The sequence below is a fragment of the Uloborus diversus genome, unplaced genomic scaffold (genome assembly GCF_026930045.1).
Source record: "Uloborus diversus isolate 005 unplaced genomic scaffold, Udiv.v.3.1 scaffold_577, whole genome shotgun sequence".
Taxonomy (NCBI): domain Eukaryota; kingdom Metazoa; phylum Arthropoda; class Arachnida; order Araneae; family Uloboridae; genus Uloborus; species Uloborus diversus.
The window spans coordinates 3809-25384 of record NW_026558766.1 but is presented as its reverse complement, the minus strand read 5'-3'; the positions used below and the strand labels follow the sequence as shown (position 1 = coordinate 25384).

The 21576-nt window shown below is 31.8% G+C and overlaps 1 protein-coding gene across 1 annotated transcript; it reads left to right on the top strand.

Moving 5' to 3' along the window:
• Positions 1 to 870: 870 nt before the first annotated feature.
• Positions 871 to 20422, top strand: LOC129233646 (H/ACA ribonucleoprotein complex subunit DKC1-like; the record flags this gene model as incomplete). Its single annotated transcript, XM_054867620.1, has 8 exons — positions 871 to 966; positions 3611 to 3666; positions 14730 to 14816; positions 15551 to 15892; positions 16853 to 16979; positions 19189 to 19319; positions 19458 to 19601; positions 20302 to 20422. Coding segments are annotated over exons 1-8 (1033 nt in total), but the record flags the coding sequence as incomplete, so codon positions are not given.
• Positions 20423 to 21576: the final 1154 nt, after the last annotated feature.

Here is a 21576-nt window from a genome sequence, read left to right as displayed (position 1 = left end):
AAGCTGAAACAGCTTAGGGTCACATTAAGTCTATATATATAAATCCAGCCTTGATTAAAACTAATATTGCTCAAAAAAAAAAAAAAAATCTTGCCCCCCCCCCCCCCCCCCCCCCAAGAACTCAGTCATAAATCCGCCTATGCAAATTGGAAAAATCAGATACTATTTTGGATTTTTCTGTCAATTTCTTTATAATTCTGGGACAAAAGGTTAAATGTCCAGCAAGTTGGGAGGGGACGCTACGCCTATAGGATCGATTACTTTTTTGTTTTCATTTATTTATTTTTTGGAGAAGAAAAATATTTTGACATCCTATTCGCAACTCCATTAAACTGCAAGAGGCGCTGCACAGCCACTGTCTAATGGCGGATGAAAAAGGTAAAACAAACAAATGCCATAACTTATAACTGGTTTTGACGCTTAGTGAATGAGAGTAATTTTTCATCGTGTTTGTGGGAAGCTTTCTTTTCTATTTTTCTGAAATTACATTACATCACAAACTGTCTGAAGCCAGTAATTTACCCCAAAGAAAACACGTGGAACGGATTGTTTTACCTTTTTCTTTAGTATTGTTAATCACCGCAAGGTTGCGTATTCGAACTCCGAAGTTGCAAATTGATTCCCCCCCCCCTCATTTGGGGTCTTTTTAGGGCTGTTGTTCTTACCCTAATGGATTTGTGAGTTACATTTCATTAACACGATGTATAAATAGAAAATAATTAGCAGTTTGTATTGGTTTCGTAAATATTTTTGGAAAAATTGTAAAAAAGGGGGGGGGGGGGTGATGTTTGTATAGGACAAAACAGTTCACGTTTTTTCCAGACATGAAGCTGAAGAAGAACCACACCTGTTTTAACCACAACTGTACCTGTAAAGAAACCGCCGCATGTTTTGGATGAAAAGTGCACGTGTTGCAACGTTAATTTAACAAACAAATCATCATGGAAGTTTTAGGAATGGATCAAGGTATTATTTCATTTATTTACAGTAGTCAAAATATTATATCTCATGATTGCCAACTTTTAATTAGGTTGTATTTTTGTGCTGGTTATGAAAATTCTCGTAGTATTAGTTGGATCTCATAAAGTTAAGTGTTGACTTAGTAACAATGAGAACTATTAATATCTGTTGTAACATTGCTTAATACGTTAATACATTACACCGCATTTGAAATTCGACTGTCTCCTCATTGCTCTTGGGCTACTTTTTTTAGTATTGCTTGTCGGAATTTTTTTCCATGATCAATGGAGTTATTTTACCTGTTTAGGGGTTATGCTCATTTAACAGAAGACTTCCTTAAAGTTTGGCTCTAATATATTGCTTTTTCTTGAAAAGCGGTATGTTTGAGCCAAACCTGTGGGAGAACTAGATAAAATTTGAAATTCTACAAACTGCATTAATTTTTCAAAAAACTTGAATAGCCTATGTGCATTTCAAGATTTATCACCGTCAATAGCAAAAATATAAAAAACGGCTAAAATGTGTCTATTTTAAACGTAATCCATAAAATTCTGTTTGTCATACACGTTTTAGTACTCAAAATCCATGGTCAATTGACAATTTTGAGAATTTTTTGCTGAAAATCCTGACTTATTTCCATTCATCATAGTTGTAATCTGTGTTTCCCTTGACTTTCTAGGTGCGAGGACTCTTTGTAATATATTTGATTTGAACAGCAAAATATTAGCAATAAATTCTACCTCGGTAAAAGATGAGTCTTTGGTTGAAAGCCACTTTTATGTGCGAGTTTTTGTGAATGGGCTGCTTTTAAAAAGTTTAATTTTTGCAAAGGGGTCGTGAAGCGGCTCCAATTCGGGTCTGGAACAGCCTCTGATTTTTGAACGAAAATTTTGAAAACTGGACCACTAAATGGGACCCCTGGACCACTAAAATGTATATTGTACTAGTTTGCTTGATATTTTTGTACTTGTCGCAATTTTAGTGCAAATTAAAAAAAAAAATTACAATTACAAGCTTATTGAGCAGGGATTGATTGATGGGTTAAAAAAGTGTTGGAGCCTTGTATGAAAATTTCAATGACTTTAGAGCGGATAGAATCGCAAATTAAGTAGTATGTGGGAACAGAAAATGAAAATCCTATCCTTGGTTGACAAAGTGAAGAAACGGCAAGCTTACGAGAGACGAGGGAAAATCAGATAATTTAGAAAGTTCTCCTGTTTCTGATGTATTACTAGGGGTCAATTAGGACCATTTATGGACCCTTCACAAAATTCCGACCTTTAAAAACGAACCCTGCAGCTAATGAGGTATCCTTGAGTCCCAACACTACTGTGTAGCTAAACTAAAATGATAAAAGTTTGTGGGTAACAATTCTATGTAATTTTGTCACAAAGCATCGTTTTTTGCTGTAATGAAAGATAAGTCTGCTTATTTGGGAATTTGCTTATTTTCCATATTACCTGGATTGTCTGGATTAGGTTTGGTCCAAGTATGTCGGAGTAAACGAGGTTTTACAGGAATTATTTTTTTAATTGATAACATCGTTATTAATAAAAATCTTATATTTACCTTAGATGCAAGTACAAACCGAAGTGTGCTAGCAGTTTAACCGACTTTAGATACTGATGAACACTTAATATTGTTTTTTTTTTTTTTTTACTGGTTAATGTTTTATATTTATATAAATATATGTGTTTGTTTGTATCAATTGTTGAATATTTAAGTTTGTCATTATTTAGTTGTCAAAATCATATTTGGTCAAATCTAATATTCGGTTTTTCTGCCAAATAGGCAGTATAAGCAAATACGAGCTAAATATTCAGTGCATCTCTAGTCATAATGCTTTTATAAGTTATATAAATCTGGAAAGAGAATTATTTTGTAATGATACGGACAATACAGTAGAACCTCCATATATCAAACTTCCACATATCAAAATTTTCTATATATCGAAATCCCGCAAATTTATATGTTCATTACATAGAAAAAGTTTATATATCGAAAAAATCTCTATATATCAAATTTTTTTTCGAGACATTCGTAGATTTTTTTTTCCACTTTAGACTTTTGTCTCATGAAAAATGAAGGGTTAGATGAGAAAATTATGTTCACTAAAGATTGCTACGAAACTCATAAGGAATCTGGGGTTGAGGGGTGTGTAGAAAGGACGTTTTTTCATTCTGGAGTTCTTTAATTCCCTCAAGTTTATTTCAAATCTTAGTTGTAACCAGTAACATTGTGAAATCAGTTTCAAGTTATCCCTTTTATCTGTTGATTATCATTCCTAGTCTTTTTAGCTGCAGTAAAAATCATTCAAGTTAAGTAGAATGATTTTTTATTTTTCTCTCGATTACATTGTCAAAACGAAAATCCCTTAATGTTGCGGATCAAGATGAATGAAGATGTATGAAGACGCAAAAATGTAATTTCTGTTATTTTTTAAATGATTAATTTTTATTTAATTTGATGCTCGTTTAAATTAGAAATTGGAATTCATACACGGAAATTAGCTTTGATTTTAATGTTTTAGGAGATTTTTAGGATTAAAATAAGATTGTTTCTATATATCGATTTTTTTTCCGGCAATTTGCTATTTCGATGTAAGGAGTTCCAACTGCATTTGATTTAAATTTTTCTTATTTTATTCCAGATGTACCTATACCTAAATCAAGTGAAAAGAAAAAGAAGAAAAAGCGATCTTTAGGGGTAAGGACATTCACAATGTTCCTATTTCATTATAATAGTGAAGTTATAAGTAAAATGTTTTTTTTTATTTATTTATTGATTTATTTATTTATTTTATTTTTTGTCCTTTAAAAATAATCACATCTAAAATGCAAAATTTGTCTATAGGACTAAACTAAGTTAATTATATTAATTATTTTGTTCATTATTTGACATTGGACATAACTTCATCTGGTGCACTCTTTGTTTATGTTATTCCTGTAGATCTCAGAAGAGCATTGAAAGAATTAGTAAAAGTTTGAGAAATTCAATGTCACTAGAGAATGGTTAAATGGCTTCTTCCTACCATTTATTAATTAAAAGTTGAAATACCAATATCTGTAAATTTTAATACAAATAAGACACTTTTTGAAATGCATATTAAGGCAATAAGACCCCAAAGCAGAACACTGCTAAATTTGTGATGTACGTTCCAGAACCTGAACTGCAGAACAATTCTGTTCAAATGAGAGAGAAAAAACTCAAATTTTCTGCAGAAACTCTACAGATGTGTGTAAAATTTCTGCTGAAAATCTGCAGTATCTGCAGATTTTCTGCAAATATCTTCCAACTCAAGATAGAATTTTGCACAAATTCTGCAAATTTCTTTAAATTAGAAGAAAATCTAAAATTCTTAGAAATTACGATAATTCGGCGGAAAAGCTAGTGAAAAATGTTGTATTCGATAAGTCAGCTGCAGGAACTTTGGATTTTCTTTGAACTTAGAGAAATCTGCAGAGTTTGTGCGAAATTCTATCTTGAGTTGGAAAATATTTGTAGTAAATCAACATTTTCTGCAGAAATTCCATATTCTAAATCTGAAAAGATTGATTTTTCTAGCGTTTTTGGTTCCCCTTTTTCTTATTTTTCCCAACCGATCTTCATCCCCTGCAATTTCCTCCATTAACATATGTTTTAGAAACATGTCAACATTAAAACACGTCCACTGCCAAAAATTGCGTGGTCTTGTTTCAGAGATCCTTTTCATCCTGGAAAATATTTCAATTATTTAGAAAGTTTTGAAGAGTTTTATTATATGCTACCCTAACTCGACTCATTTTCCTTAATATTTTAGTAATTTATTTATTTATTAACACTAGTGTTTGCCCAGTGGTCGAAATTCGACCATATTCATAAATGAATATTTCTGGTCTGAATTTAACTATTTCCAACAATTTTATTTCTACTCTTACTCATGTTTACTGCCTATCTGTAAACATACAAATTTTATATGTACACATTGAAACAAGCAGTAATAATTTATTCCACTTTTGCTTTTTGTCTGTTAATCTCAAAATGAATGTATGAAAGGGGATATTTGGGTAATGGGGTTGTTTCTGAAATTTTAAAAGGTTTTTTTTTTCTGAAAGACCGTGCTTAAAAACATAGGTTTTTTTAACAATGTTTTAAATAATTTGGAAAAAATTAATATTTTTTTACAATTATTTTAATTGGTGCACAGATTGAAATTCATTTTTTACACTTCTGCACATGGCATCAAAAGTAATAAAATGCCATTCGCTGATGCCGTTAGCACATAGCGCTAATTAACCTTAAAATAAAAAATCATAACCTGGAAATGCGGTTAACAGCAAGGCATTAACATTTAGCGCAGTAATGGAGTCACGCTCCAAAGTACATTACTTGTAATGTCATAAAGACCACGCCTTGTTTCTAAAATTGGACATTATAAAAAAATAATAATAAATAACAGTTGGGGAAAATATAAGTTTATTCTAGCTCCACATTATTATTTCTGCTTATTCAGTCAATTTCAGTGACTAAAAGTAGTAGGGTCTGGTGGGGGAAAGTGGTCAATGGGGGTAAAGTGGTCATACGTCAAATAAATGGTTATAGCTTGGAAATGAATGTTTGAATGAATGTGAAAATTTTATTTTAGAGTAAGGCAGTTAGAAACTACATTTTGAATACAATATTTTACAACTGGCAAAATTTTATTCGGTAAAAAAAAATATTTTGCGTGAACATGAAAAATTTTAAAATCTAAACACCTATTTTAACATCCTTTGGAAATTTTGTTTGTTAGAATTAGGAACAGATTGACTGTACAGGAAGCTTCCTATATGTCTCAAGAACTCTTACTAATTAGCAGTTAGCTGAATTTATTTTAGATAATTTTTTAGAACAATTTAAGTAAGATGGGGTAAAGTGGTCATAATATTAGGCTTAACGAATATTGTTCTTCTAATGTCACTTAATCTTTAGGTAGGAGGCAGATACAAATTAAATACTAATTTTACTTAATATGTATTGTTTTTACAGTAAACGGGGTTAAATATACGAGTATATGCGTATATATACGAATATATACTCGTGTAGACATGTACATAGACATATTCACATAAATGCGCCAATAAATACGTATATGGGTATCTGCAAGTATTTTTTATCCATACAGCCATACATTCTACTATACACGTATATGCTTGCTTACACTCGTAAACACGTGTATATAAGAACACTTATGTACTCAGGTAGACACGTCTATACGCGTACGTACTCGAGTAGACACTTACATACAAGCATATGATATAAAAGTATATAGGGTGATTTTGTAGTAAGTTACCGCCCTAAGCCAGGGATAAGGCAGAAATACTTAAAATACACTACCAGCTCTTCGCCACCAGCTCATGTGATTCTTATTCCGGGCTTATGAGTGCTAAAAAGAACGAAACTGATGGAATAACTGAGCTGGTGGTGTATTTTAAGTATATAGGCTGAGTTTACATTCTTGAGCAAATTATTAAAAGGTGTTAGAGGAGAGGATAAGAAGGAAGAATCAATAAGGAACATATGGTCACAAACACAATGCTGACGCACTACATGCACGCAAAATGAGAAATTGATGAACGCAAAAGAATTCACAAATTTATATATATATATATATATATATATATATATGTTACACAAGTACAATTTTACACAACATTTTAGGACTTAAGAAAGTTTCAAAGCGATTGATGAAATTTGCGGCCTTCAGCTGTAATACATGCGTCGCATTCACAGATCCCTCTCTGTTGCAATAACGAGACTTTTGAAAAACTTTCATCAGCCGCTGCGCCTTTGTTGCGTAGCGTGTATTAGAGCTACTACAGATCGAAACTTTCAACTACTGCTCTAAATATTTCTTAAAAACTAAAATGTTACGTAAAATCACCTTTGAGCAACAAATTTGTGCCCTGCTTTGCATCCATCACTTTCTGGCTTTGTGTGCATGTAGCGCGTCAGTGATTATAATTTCCTTATGATTCTTTGCTTCTTATCCTCCCCTCTCACACCCCTTTGATTTTTGTCCAAGAGCTTAGATTCACTCTGTAAGCCGACATGTATATAAGCGTATATACTCGTGCTTCCATATTATATATACGTGAGTAGACACATACCAAAGACACACTGGATGGATCCTCGAATTAACTCGTGTATACCCGCATATGTATGTATGTACACTTACATATGCGTATATACGTCTACTATACACATATATACTCAAGTATGCACGTATTTTCTCGAGATACAAGTGCATACGCGCATATGATGTTCGTTTATATGCGTATATACTCGTATATACAAGTGACACTCACATTATGTGGCACGTATATACATGTGACACCTACGTACTCATTTAGACACGTATAAACTCCTGTAGGTAATCACGTATACATGCTTATATACCCGTATATACACGTATATACTTGAGTAGGCACGTGCATGAATGTATCTGATTTATACATGTATCTACTCATATAGAAACGTGTTTACTCGTGTATAACACGACATGTATATATTCTTGTATACACGCATATACTCGTGAATATACTTGTAACTATAAAAACAACTGAAATATACAAGTATTAGGGTTCTTTATAATGGTTTTGCATCTATTTTTAACTATGACCACTTTACCCCATGCTATGACCACTTTCCCCCATCCCATGGGGTAAAGTGGTCATAAAAACATAGGGAAAAGAAAGTTCTATAAAACTAATAAAATCAATATTTTTCTTCCTAAAATTTAATGTACCGTGTTCTTTAATAATGCAATGTAAAATAACAACAAAAAAAGTTGAAGTTTTTAAAGAATTTGTTGCATTTATTTTCCACCTAAGTTGAAAACCTACGATTTTATGACCACTTTACCCCACCAGACCCTATACTTTGGACTGAAGGAAACAACTCCATTGAGAAATTGGTATGGTCATCTAATTCTTGGCTTGAATACTTTTATTTTAGATACCATGTTACTTTGTGATAACCCTATGCTAAGAAATCTTTCCTACTCTTTGTTTACGTATGCAAAGGAAAAACATTTTTTGCGCTGACATTAGGAAAAAAAAATGATGCCAATGGATAAAAATCGCCAATTACCCAATTTTCAAAATTTTCCCTTTCGAAATGAAGCATAAAAATTCAGTTTATACGTAAAAATTCTGTGTGAACAATATTGCTTACAAAACGTCGACTATTATTGAGTAAGTTGCTTTCTTTGTCATTAGAAATATAAATTTCCAAGTAACAAATGAATGAACTCTACTCGTGGCAACATATAACTGTCCATTCAAAAAAACTAGACGTCAAATAATATTACAATTTTTAAAAGAGGTCGTCTTTGTGATTGGGCAGTTCTCAAAAGGTGGGAGCAAACACAAACCTCAACTTTGAAGCTTTAACACCAATTAACTTTCATGTTAATTAACTCAAAAATTTTTGAGTGAAAGTATAATGCTGTATGGAGACAAGAATTGACATAAATTATGAAAAAAAAATGCTCTTCAAATACCCTTAAAAAATATTTTCTCTGCTAAAAGACACTTTTTTTTTTTGGAAATTCAAAACGTTAACTGCGCAAATGAAACATCAAAAAGAATTTTTTTTTTAATTTCCATACTATGTTTCAAAAAAAATCCAGGGTATGAATCTCAAACTGAATAATTTTTTGATAATATTTTCCACAAATTACAAAAGTAGAGACTTATTTATTTTGTAAACGCTTTTAGAAAAAAAGGAAGTTGGAAGTTTGACATATGTTCAAAAGTTAACCTGAACAACGCTATTATTTGAGAACTAAATATATGATTTATATGTTTTAAAGGTATTTTTCGATCCTCAAAATCAATTTTTATTTATTTTATATGTGTTTTCATATGTTTTTATGCAGTATCTTTGACGGAAAATCATTTTTCTTACACATATATGTGAGATGTCCAAATTGCGTTACAATCTCACCACCGATAATTCTGTCCATTTGTTCAATATTGTAAATGATCTTCTGTCTTGTAACCTTAATAAAAAAGGCTATTATAAAGTTAATTTCTTTAATCCATTGGTATTTTTCACAATAAATACGTTATGCATTGAACATTACATAAATTACAGTTTAAGCAAAAGTTTTGATCGTAACGAATGCGTTTAAGTAAACAAAACGGCGGCAATAATCGCCAATTTTTGTACCATAAAACGGGGGGCGGAGGGTGAAAACCTTTTTAGAAGTATTTTTCACAATCTTTCCAACCATACCAAACTCGAAGCACTAAAATGTACTTTTGGTGTAGAAAAAGCGGTGTAAAAAATGAATTAAAACTTAATGTATCGTTTTTCCAACAATGAATTTCAACAATAGAAAAGAGATAAAATTAAAACTTTTGAGTTTTGCTAACTGAAAAACGCTTATAACTTTTCTAGTGGATTTAGGTTATTGAACCTTGGGCGCCATGGCAATTTCTTCGTTAGGAGTATTTTTTAAGGGCCTTTCCAACCATATCATATTCGAAAAAATTGGACCATCCATTCGCATAAAAAAGCCATTTTGGACAAAAATACATTTCTAATTAATATCTCCGTTAATTAGCGCCCAATTTCAAAAATTTTTGTTGATGACATTAAAACTCGGCAATATCTACTGAATTGAATCAAAAAAGAATGAAGAAAATCGGTTCACAAACAGAGGAGAAATCGGTACCAAAAGAAAACCGCTTGCCTATTCATATATAAAGACTAGTCGACCCGTGCGGAACTCCGCACTGTGCTTCAAATCGTTTCATAAGTTATTTCGCTCTTTAAAAATTTCAAAGAAAGAGCATAATGAAGAATAACCGAAAAAAGTGAATAGGAAAAAGTAAGCGCACAAGAGAAGACATGTAATTTGAAGACATCAGTAACAAAACCTTGTTAAATAGAACGTTGTGATAATTTGATCATCGCTCACCTTTTGGTTGTACGTATTTTCAATGCAAACATAAATATCATTAAAAGTGGCTGAGTGACAGTGAAAAAGCAGTAATTGTACATGTGAAAAAACAGGTTGTGGCAAATACAGTCCTGCCCATGTAAGCATCTGACGGGAAAAATCGAAACATTAAAGAACTATTTATCGGCACGGATTCGAACTGGCGCCATTCTCATTACAGCACGACACTCCAACAAACCTAGAAATTGGGACTTCCTTTTCGAATACTATTCATTGAAGAAATGCGTAGTAAAAAACAGCAACAAAGCTTTTTGCCAAAAAAAAAAAATACGATCATGCGTCTATGTTTTGTCATTAGCCAGCATGATACGATTTAAAATTATTCGTAAAGCATGGAATTTGATAAAAGAATGAGGAAGATCACATTTCTTACTAATGAAGTTAAAAATAAATTTTATGTTTTATATCGTATTCGAATAAAAAATTAAAGGTTTACTGGGTGAAACTCATAGTTTCAATTTGGCGTAGTATTTTTTTCATTTGTACAAAAGGTTGAACACTGCTTTTAGAAAAATCTTCATTTCAGCATACAATGAAAATGTTTTTCTGCACAAAAATATTCCCTTGAGGTAAATTTAATACTTTTTTTATGTTAAAGGAGTTGAAACACGAAGTAGCATTTCCATTGCATTTATTTTATTACATGTGTTATCTGTTGCATGTTATGAGTACATGTAATGCGTAATATTAATCTAAATTTGCTATGATGTCGGACAGCCCGAGCTTGCCCTAAGTTCAGTTAGTTTATAGCCGAACGCTCTACCGAAAAAACTTATCAATTTAACCGAACAACAGTGCTTTTAAGCTTTATTTAAAAAAAAAAAAAAAAAAACATACACACGCACAAATAGGTTAATTTTTTTTCCTTGCTAAAAGCAATGCAAGAAAATAAAAAAATGTATTAGAACTTTGCTTCAAAAAAAAAAAAAAAACTGCATAAGAACTTCAGGCTGCGTCAAGGTTTTGCAACAGCAAGGGCGTCTCCGAAAACTTGATTTTTCGACCATAAGTGTATTTTTCGTAATTAGCCGGCCTGATAAGTTTTAAAATGAGGGGGGAACAATATATAAGATATTGAAGAGAAGTGTTTTTATTTTTGAAAATTTTTACAATTTGTTATCGCAAGCTGCTTGAACCGTTTCGACTTAGATGGCAGCACGTGTTCATCATTTAACAGCACTGTTAAAATACAAGATAAATTGAACTATGCTCTTTTTTAAGCGTAGCTTTTCGAATGTAGTAAAAATGTGATATGCTATTTGTTTTTTTGCAAAAAGAAGAAAAAATACATATTTCACCCTTCAAATTGAGGTAGTAATTTTTTTATTCATACAAATGTCAAAAACTCATTAGACGAATGTATATTTCAATATACGATTTATTATTTTTTTATGAAAAAAAAACCAATTCTATTGTAGTCTGAAATCTTAAACCTGTTACTTATATTTTCGCTTACATTATGCCTTAATTTTCTTACCAGAGCCAAAGCTTAAAAAAAAAAAAAAACTTACAATTCACAAGTAATTTAGCACAATGTCACATCAAGTTTTCATAACAGCAAGGCGTGTTTCCTTCTCATTTATTCTATTCCCTCATATTTGTTATTTACTTAATTAAATATTCATGTAATGCGCGACATTTCTCTAATTTTTTGATGCAGATTGTCCGGACGTGGGCCCGAACACTCATTCTCCTGATTACGAGGAGAACGCTCTGCCAATCAAGCTATTCAGCTCTGTCGGTCATAGTGCAAGTTGAAGTTATAAGTTTAACCGAAAACCTCACTCTGGTTATTTAAAACAGGTTTTTTGGCTGAAAAAAAATTTTTTAGACCGTGGGTCTATTTTTCGTCAGTGGCCAGCACGATAAGCTTTAAAATAACAGGGTGGCGACAGATCAGGGAAAAGTCAGGGAACTTTATCACTCAGGGAAATATCAGGGAATTTTGAAAAAATAACAAAAATTCAGGGAAAATTGATCAAATGAAGAAACAAATTTTTTTCCTTGCAAAATGAAGTACTTCGATTCCCTACGAATTTTACGCCAATTATTTGTTTTAAAAGAGTAAAATTAATGAGGTGCGATTATGCAGTACCACATATTTGTGCATCTTTTTTCCTCAAGATCAAAGTATTCAATCTTAGAATGAGCTTCCTAAGATTGCTTCTGTGTCTGTAAAGTTGTTTATTTTACCGTACTTGAATTTTCCTTCTAAGCATTCCAAGCTACGTAAAATAAACAACCCTACAGGCAAAGATGAAGCCGTCATTAATGACTTGCTCCCTTGCCTTTATTCATTGTCTTGAAGTAATTAGCATACTGTTATCACGATTTCAAGAAAAAATCTTTGTTTTATAATTAATGCTGAAAAAGTCTTAAAAGTTATCACTTGGCATTTTAATTAGTTTTCTATTATTTTTTAATAGTTAAAATGCTGTATTCATTCATTAAAACCTAAGTTCTTGATTAGAGAATAGCTCAATATGACTGGTTGTTGAAAGATTTCAAATTTTTTGTACATAAATATGTTTATTCTACCGTGTATAAGTAAAGGGCAGTAACTGCACATTTTTTTTTTTTTTTGCGTTTTTATCATCTATTGTACGTTATCTTTATTGTACATACTCGCTTATTTGGTTTCCACTGAAAAATAGGCGCGAAGAAAACGTCTAATTCGAACATTTTCCTATTGTTAATATTGAGTCAACCACATTTTTTTCAAATATCTCAAACTTATTTCCGCAGATATTGCCGTTTACCCATGGCAGTATTATTTACGGAAGTAAAACTACATTACTTCTATACTTTAACTGTCACTTGTTATTCTTGCAGCTACAATTATACTGAAAATATAGTTCAAGATTATTTCCGTTTAAATTTTTTATTTTTATCATGGTTAGATATGTCTTTAAGAGTGATTTTAATAATTTCTTAGAATTCTTATGTTAACTGGTTCCTGGAAGTAAAGTATTTGTTTTAGATTTCCTACAATAATTCTCTGTCAATAATTTAATATACTATTTTTACCAAAGAAAAAAGGAGCATCTTTTCAAAATATGTTTTTAATTAACAGCTTAAACTGTTCTCACTGCATTTCATTTAATATGCAGTGCTATTTAAGGGTAGAGCAAAGAAAGGATACCATTATCATTGGTAACGTAAATCAGGGAAATTTAGTGAACTTAATCAGGGAAAAGTCAGGGAACTTTTTTTTCCAGTTCCTGTCGCCACCCTGAATAAGGTGTAAATCAAATAAATCGATCAAGAATTGAGGAAAATCTGGCGTAGAAACCAAAAATAGGCTACAGAAATAATATATAAGGATTATTTCAATTGCTCTTTCATGCCATGTAAAATTAACTTTAAAAAAACGTGGTTTGAAACCCTAAATTTGGATTTTGGAGAATCTCAATTGTGGCTCCTGTGTGAAACAATTTTGATTTAATACTCCCGATTTGTGGGAAATGTCACGTTGGTTGCTTGTGTATACAATGCTTGAAGTACTTGCAGAAAAACTTAGGTCAAATGATTTTACGTTGCAGAACATTGTCAAGTATTCTGCTTTGGAGCAATAAGAGAAGATTCACACTTAAATTTCTAAGAGTTTGTTCTTGAACTAAACCCATTTCATAACCTGAGAAGATCATTTAAAACTTCGCAAAATGTGAAACTTTTTTTAAGCAGGAGCTCATACACTAAAGATTCAAGAAGATTCATGAAAACCCACACTGTGGTACTGTGTCAGATCTAGGGGTTACAAACCGAGGCCCTTGTCCTGAATGGCAACTTTTGGGGGGCAGCAAATTCATCCTATTTTTGTGAGTGGGGGGGGGGGAGCTACTCTGCTCAAAAAATTGAAAAGAGATTAATGTAGATATCAATGAATCCTTGCATTGGATTTAGGCCTATGAGGTTTACATGAAAAATCTTTCAAGATTTTTACAATTTCATCCATACATAGTATATTTTTCCCTCGCACTCATAAATAATTTATTTAATTCAGTTAATAATTTCAATTTTAGACCCTGTCATAGTTCTGATTTAATTGCATTTTAACTGAGTGCATAATAAGCTGTCAGCATTTTTTGAGCAATCACGATTGCTTATTGCTTTTATTTGCCTGTTTTTGGCGTCCTATCATTTTATTTTCCCAGCACCACCCTCCACACCATCACCGTGGACCGGGTCCTCACGATTCCTATAGCGAAAGCTGTCTCCAGGTTGCATCCATGTCCTACACACACATGCATACACAACTACACGAACACATACACATACACACGCATACATAGATGCTTACACATACACACACAAAAACATACACACAACTACCCACACATTCATGCCTGCACACAAACACATATGCCTACACCCACAAACACACATGCCTACCTACACACACTCGTGATTGCAAAAAACATAATTTGAATTCAAAATGTCAAAATTCAAATTATTTTTTCTTTTTTTTTTTAATTAACTGATTCTTGATTTTAGTATTTTGGTTCTTCCGAAGCAAGCAATTTTCTTTGTGGACAAAAAGTTTTTAAAATAGTAGTTTTGGTTTCAAAAATTGTAAGGAAAAAAAAAAAGAATCATTATTAGAATTTCCTGAATTCATACTTTGTTAGGTTGGAAATCCTACTAATGCTACTGTAAGTGCTCATTGTTTAGAAAAAAAAAATCTTTTTGCATTTGCGATGTGTACTCTGATGTAGAAAAATTACTGTTTTGATTACAATTTTTCCTCTGCTGGGCATAATATTGTCATTTTTCATTTCAGGATGTTCAGATGGAAGAGACATTCTTCGTTGCCCCATCAGAAAAACCACCAACGTTAAATTGCAAAGACTGGCCTCTCCTTCTCAAAGTATATTTCATTTTTAATAATCCATTGTTGTCATTTTTTTTTCACTACAAATAAAAGAATGAAACATTAGTTAAGAACTTTTGCTATAAGGATTCAAATTAAATTTCCTTAATTCTACTGGAGAATTTTCAGTACATTTTAATAATTCTTCAACTTCATTTCCCGTTCTTTAACTTCATTGCCATCAGAAAAACCACCAACTTTAAATTGCACAGACTGGCCTCTCCGTTTCAAAGTATATTTCATTTTTAATAATCCTTTGCTGTCATTTTTTCCCCCTACAAATTAAAACATGAGCTATTAGTTAGGAACTTTTGCATTGAGAATTTAAAATTAATTCATTCTACTATAGAGAATTTTCAGTATATTTTAAAAATTCCTTCATAATGTAACCACTTCTTAATTTTGAACTTAACTGAAGTATTTAATTTTGTACACTTTGATAATTCAATTGTAAGTTGTTTCTAGTTGCTAATAACCTTAATTTCTTCTGTTGTTAATTATTGTAAATGTTGTCTTAGAATAGTTCCAAAATCAAAAAGCATTTTAAAAACCAAATTGTTATACAGCAAGTTTATGTTGCTCTATAACAATTTAGTATAATGGTAAGAAATAACCATTGTAGGTTATTTCTTATTTGCTGAATAAATCTGTTGTAAGACATTCTGGTACAAGAATCAAGTAATTTCTAAGATTTTAAATAAAAAATCTAATTGAAAGAACTTTGTTTGCAGAACATAGACAGTTTAAATATAAGGACATCACACTACACTCCTTTGGCATGTGGTAGCTCTCCTCTACAGAGAGAAATAAGGGAGTATATGAAATCTGGATTTATCAATCTGGACAAGCCATCTAACCCTTCATCACATGAAGTTGTTGCATGGCTGAAAAGAATGCTGCGGGTGGAGAAGACTGGACACAGTGGAACTTTGGATCCTAAAGTGACAGGATGCTTAACGGTCTGTATTGAGCGTGCTACACGACTTGTGAAGTCTCAGCAATCTGCCGGAAAGGAATACGTCTGCATTTTTAAACTTCACAATTCAGTACCTGACCAGTCTCATGTTCTGAAGGTAATTTTTGAAAGCATAGTTAATTTTGCATTCCCCCCTCCCCCAGTAAAAAGCAAGACTTCTCCAGGGGTGCTCACCTTCTAAGAGCAAGGATGCACCCCCTAAATATTGCTAATGCCCCCCAAGCAAGAGCCCTACCCCCCAAAAAATAACAAATGCCCCTCAAAACAACCTAAAATTTCAAAGGGCGTTGTCTGCGCCATGAATTCCCCCCCCCCCCCCCCCCCCCCCAGGTGAGTACCCCTGACTTCTCTTATATGGCTCTTAAAAAAATCTCCCTCTTAGCTAAAAGTAAAAGAATGGTTAGTATAATTAAAATCACACACATTTTCAACTGCCTGAGAACATTAAACAGCATTACAATGTATCTCTAGTCCTTCATTTTTGGGATTTTATTTTAAATAGATAGCACAATATTAAGATTAATTCAGAGCTTTTATATTATAGTGTAAAAGGTTTTGCCTTGTGCTAGAACTTTTATGTAAACTGAAACTAAATCATCATCTATTTTATTATTGTAAAAATATTCAGACTTTAAAAGTCTCTTTTAGTCTTTGAAAAGCTTATTTTATCCTTGAATGATCCCTGTATGCTCCTTGAAATTTTTTTCTCAATTTTATGTGCAAAGCATGAAAAGCCTAGTAGTTGGGACTTTGATCCTAAAATTTTCTACATTTTGAGGAAATTTCTGAATTCTTGTATTTACTAAAACTTTTTTTCATATGTTATTGTATGTTAGCGAAAATAAAGTGTTTGTATTTATCAAAAGAAAAAAAAAAGTTTGTATTTTATCACAATGTTATTTTTGTAAATATATTTTAAATAATTATCCTTGTTTATACTGTGATATTACCATTAGAAGTTTATTTACTTCCGCTGATTTTTCCATAATTTATGTAGCTTTAAAAACTTATGTAATAATGAATGTTTGTCATGCTTCATTAAAAAAATTCTCCGCAGGCCCTTGAACTACAGACAGGAGCTCTCTTCCAAAGACCACCCTTAATATCTGCTGTGAAAAGACAGTTGCGTGTCCGGACAATATATGAAGTAAAACTCCTAGAATATGATAATGAAAAAAATCTTGGTAATTCTTTTAATCTTTTTTTTTATTGCTTTATCTTTGAGTTATTGTTGTTCTATAAGTTGTACAGTCAATGGTAGAAATGTACAGTTGAACCTCATTAAACCGCCAACCTTTGTATCATGCCCAAAATTGGCAAAAGTCGAAGGTAGCAGTTTAACAAGATTTCTTTTGCCAATTCTTCACCAGAATATGTTATTGGGAAATTAAATTATTATAGCAAATTGATTACCTATTCTATTCTATCTAAAGCATTATTGTTTTTCCTTTTACCTTCAATATGTCTTAGGCAGTTTTTCTCTTTGGCTAACTTTGTTTTCCGCTATGACTTATTTGCGGACTTTCAAGATTGTGGTTCAAGCAGTAATATAATTCAAACTATGCAATTTTTGTGATTAAAAAAAAAACATTGAGGTGGATGTTTAATGAGAGAAATTGTATTGCATTTCTATCTGGGTTCGTTGATTTAAATCAAGTGATTTTTTTTAACAAAATCATTAATTAAAATCAGTTTATTTTATTTTTATAAATTAATTTTGCACATTAAGAATGTGTTACTCTAAATTTACAATCTTAACTTCAACATCTCACTACATAGATCCCTCTGTCTGTGTGTGAAACAGATTTTTACTTTTGCAATATTACTTTTACTCCAAAATTACAGTTCCAGTTAAGAAAAGTAGTTGCTAAACATATTCTTTTACACTAAAACGTACATGATGATGGAAACCTTATCTTTAAGCAAAGCATAAAACAAAATCATATTTATCTAAGTATTATAACTTATCTTAAGTTTTAAAAGTAAAGTGAATGGATTCATCTGTTGTATGAAATACATAATGTTTATAAATGTAAAATAATTAACGACTAAAAATTTTTGAAGATTTAAAATAAATCGGAAAAATCAGATATAAATTTTAAAAAATCCTATTTAAGTCAAAAAAAATCGTACCTTTTTGATTTTTTTTTAAAATATCAAAAAAATCACGAACCCTGATTTCTGTGCAGAACATTTTCTCCTCTCGTTCTTGGCCAATATAAGAAGGGGGGGGCGAAGAGTGGTTTAATGAGGTTCGATTATTTAGTTGTACTTGCTACATTTTATTGGAACTCTTTTCATTAGATTTTTTTAAAATCATCTCTCTAGAAGAAAGAAAAAAAAATTTTTTTTTAGTTTTCCCATTCCTTAAAGATGTAAAATTTACAGAAATGTGGATGCTGTGCGGAAAACAAGTCTGTTTCCTTTTCTTTTCTTTTTTTTTTTTTTTTTTTTCGCCTTCTGGAAAAGTTGATTTTTTACCAATTAAAATTGGTCTCTATGGAATCTAATACATATGCCTATTATATGTTTTTTATTCATACGCTTGTTTGATACACAGTCTTCAAAAATGTTTAAACAGTGCTTCACTATTTTTTTACAAAATCTTGTAACAGCTAATTATTTAAAAATGTATGATGTTATTTTTCCTTCTTAGAAATATGTATGAACTTTTACTATTCAAAAGCTTTTCTGTTTTCTAACTGCCAGTAAATTTCTAAGTTCAAAGCATCAAAAAGTTCCCAAATTGGTCAAATCATTATTCCATATCTAATTTTCAGTAGGGTGTGATTTTTTCTTAATTGCATAATCAATTTTTGAATTTTTTTTTTTTTTTTTTTTTTTTTTTTTTTTTTTTTTTTTTTTTTTTTTTTTTTTTTTTTTTGTAAATTGTGAAGTTTTTGTTTCTTCATTAAAGTGAGAAAGTTACTGACCTGCTGCACAACCCTTAACCTGGAGGACCAGCCTATTATGCTATTGACATAATTCTGTCCTGTGTATGCATTTACAGTTTTAGTGAGAAAAAAAAGTAGCAAATACTTTGCACCAGGAAATAAAATTTTTCTTTCACCTTGCATTATAGAAGTTAATGTTTACATGTAGGACCCTAAACTATAAAAATATTTGAAGAAAAAAACCATTGGGATAGAAATATTATTTCCCAAATACATGATTTTGTACAAGAATTTGAAACCAAGTGAAAATAAACATTTCTTGGGAAAAAACTGGTTTCTTCTGGCTGTTCAAATTTTTTATGTATCTGTCATCAGAAATGCAATTCATTATAATGAAATGGTTTTAAATGATCTGCAGATTTTTATTCAATTTTTTCCATGCCATTTTGTTTGTTTTTTCGGAAACTATTTCAGTATGCATCTGTTTGAAAATTTTCAGGCATATTTTGGGTTAGCTGTGAAGCTGGTACTTATGTACGAACCATGTGTGTGCATTTGGGCTTGACTCTTGGTGTTGGGGGCCAAATGGCAGAACTAAGAAGAGTACGAACTGGTATCCAGCATGAAACAGTAAGTTTATTACCAATTTATAATTATTTGTACAATTATTATCAGGAAAGAAGCAGTATAAGTTTTAAGTTTGATCTTAAAAAAAAAAAAAACACTTTTAAATGTCAGATGTTTATTTTGTACCTTTTTTTCATACAGGAAAACTTGTATACTATGCATGATGTGTTAGATGCAATGTGGGTGTATGACAATTTCAATGATGAATCATATCTAAGAAGGGTAATACAACCTTTGGAAGCTTTGCTGACTACCCACAAAAGAATAGTAATGAAAGACAGTGCAGTAAGCATTTTATTATTGTTTCCTGTTTTCATTTTTCTGTGCTCATTAAAATAAATATGGAAAATGTGAAGTAACTTTTAAAAAAATATAAGTGAAATGTAAACTATTACTTACAGTTAATTATACTTATTAGTTATTTTATTGTGAACCGAAAAGGTCAAAATAGTATTTAAATTATCTTTTACCTAAAAAAAGATATACCCGTTCCCTAGGGTGGTTCAAAAATACATTAGATAACAGGACACCGCTCAATATTTTTACCCTTGTAGATACACTGGAAGAATTTTAGCTTCCTCAACCCCCTCCCCCAAACTTCAAATGTATGGGAAGGAGTGGGGGTTAAAAAATACTTTGAACTGGGGAAAAAAAGCTACATATTATAATATACACTAATAATACGCATATACATTGCAATAAAATAATTATTTACAAAAAAGGAAAAAGCTGGAAAAAATTAAATGTTTCTAAGTTTGGCATTTTCTGTGCTGCAACTAATGTTAAATTAAGGGGTCATTGAGCACCCTCTTAAAATTTGATTGTGAAGCTAAATTTTTTACAGCATAATACTATTAGTAAGTCTAAAAGAAAGAGAGGGTGTCTTGGACTCTAGCTGAAAATTAGTTTTTTGAACCACCCTACAGTTCTCCCTACCTCTCAAGATGGTTTTCTTGATCCCTTATTAACTGCTTTGAAATTTTAGGTTAATGCAATTTGTTACGGTGCAAAGATTATGCTGCCCGGAGTTCTCAGGTATGAAGATGGTATTGAGCTTAATCAAGAGATCGTTGCCATAACTGTCAAAGGTGAAGCTATTGCACTGGGTAAGATTCTATTCTTTCCCGTACCACTATGCTTCATCTAAATTTTTTAATTCCTGCATCAATAGTGGATTGAAGAATGTTCTTCAAGTCGCTATTTTTCATATTTTCTGTTAATGGAGCTATCTTGACATTCCTCAACATTACAAATTGATGTTTTAACATTAGTTACTTTTTTATATTGTATTTTAATGAACTGCATTAGATCTTTCGGACAGTTTCATATCATAAAAGCACCTCCTTAAGAAATCTCCTTTGTTTCATAACTTAAGATACAGTGAAACCTCCGAATAGCGGACAGTCAAGGGACTAGAAGTTTTGTCTGTTATTGGGAGGTGTCCGCTATTAGGAGGAACTACTTAGTTTACCTTTTTCAAAATGGGCTGTTGTTCCCTTTGTAGAACACAATCGAAACAATTGCGAAAGGTTTACTACATTTTACGTCAAGCGTAATTAATCTGTTTTTTCCTTATAAAGGTATACTGACAGCACACACTTGTCTTAAAAAGCATTTAATCAATTAAAGTATTCAATTAAAACAGTTTGACATCTCTTTTTTGCATTACCAACGGCGGCGATTCGGCGGAGCAACCCCCCCCCCCCCCTTTTTATGGTTAATTTATTTATTTTATCTCGAGTATCACTATTGCATGATTGACAGTTGGTAATATGACCTTGAATATGGGCAAATCTTTTTCATGTCTAAAAATTAAACAACCCAACGACCACGGCGCCATAAAGCCGACTACTACCGGCGCCGGACTGCTCAATTGCATCTCCCGAGAGCCCCATTTAGAAAAAGCGCCCAGTTTCCTCTTTTTTATCTTAACTTTTGAATAGTTATTTTGTACAAAATTCATTAAAAACGTGCGTCAATTGTTAGACTGACATCAGTTTTCACTTATCTGCTTCAATACTCTAAAAACTAGCTGTTACAAAATTATGACTTTTATTTTCTTTTTCATTTTTTGCTGCCCGCAAAAAGTACCATGCCTTTTAGTTCTTTTTTTTTTGCCCCCAACTTTTAAGCCCCAATCGCTGCCTCTGCCCATCACCACCCTTTTAATTCCAAGAAACAGTGATAAGGAAATGACGGCGGGGGGGGGGGTGGAATATCAGTTGTGGAGGATGAAAAGCTTTGTAAGGCAAGCAGTTAC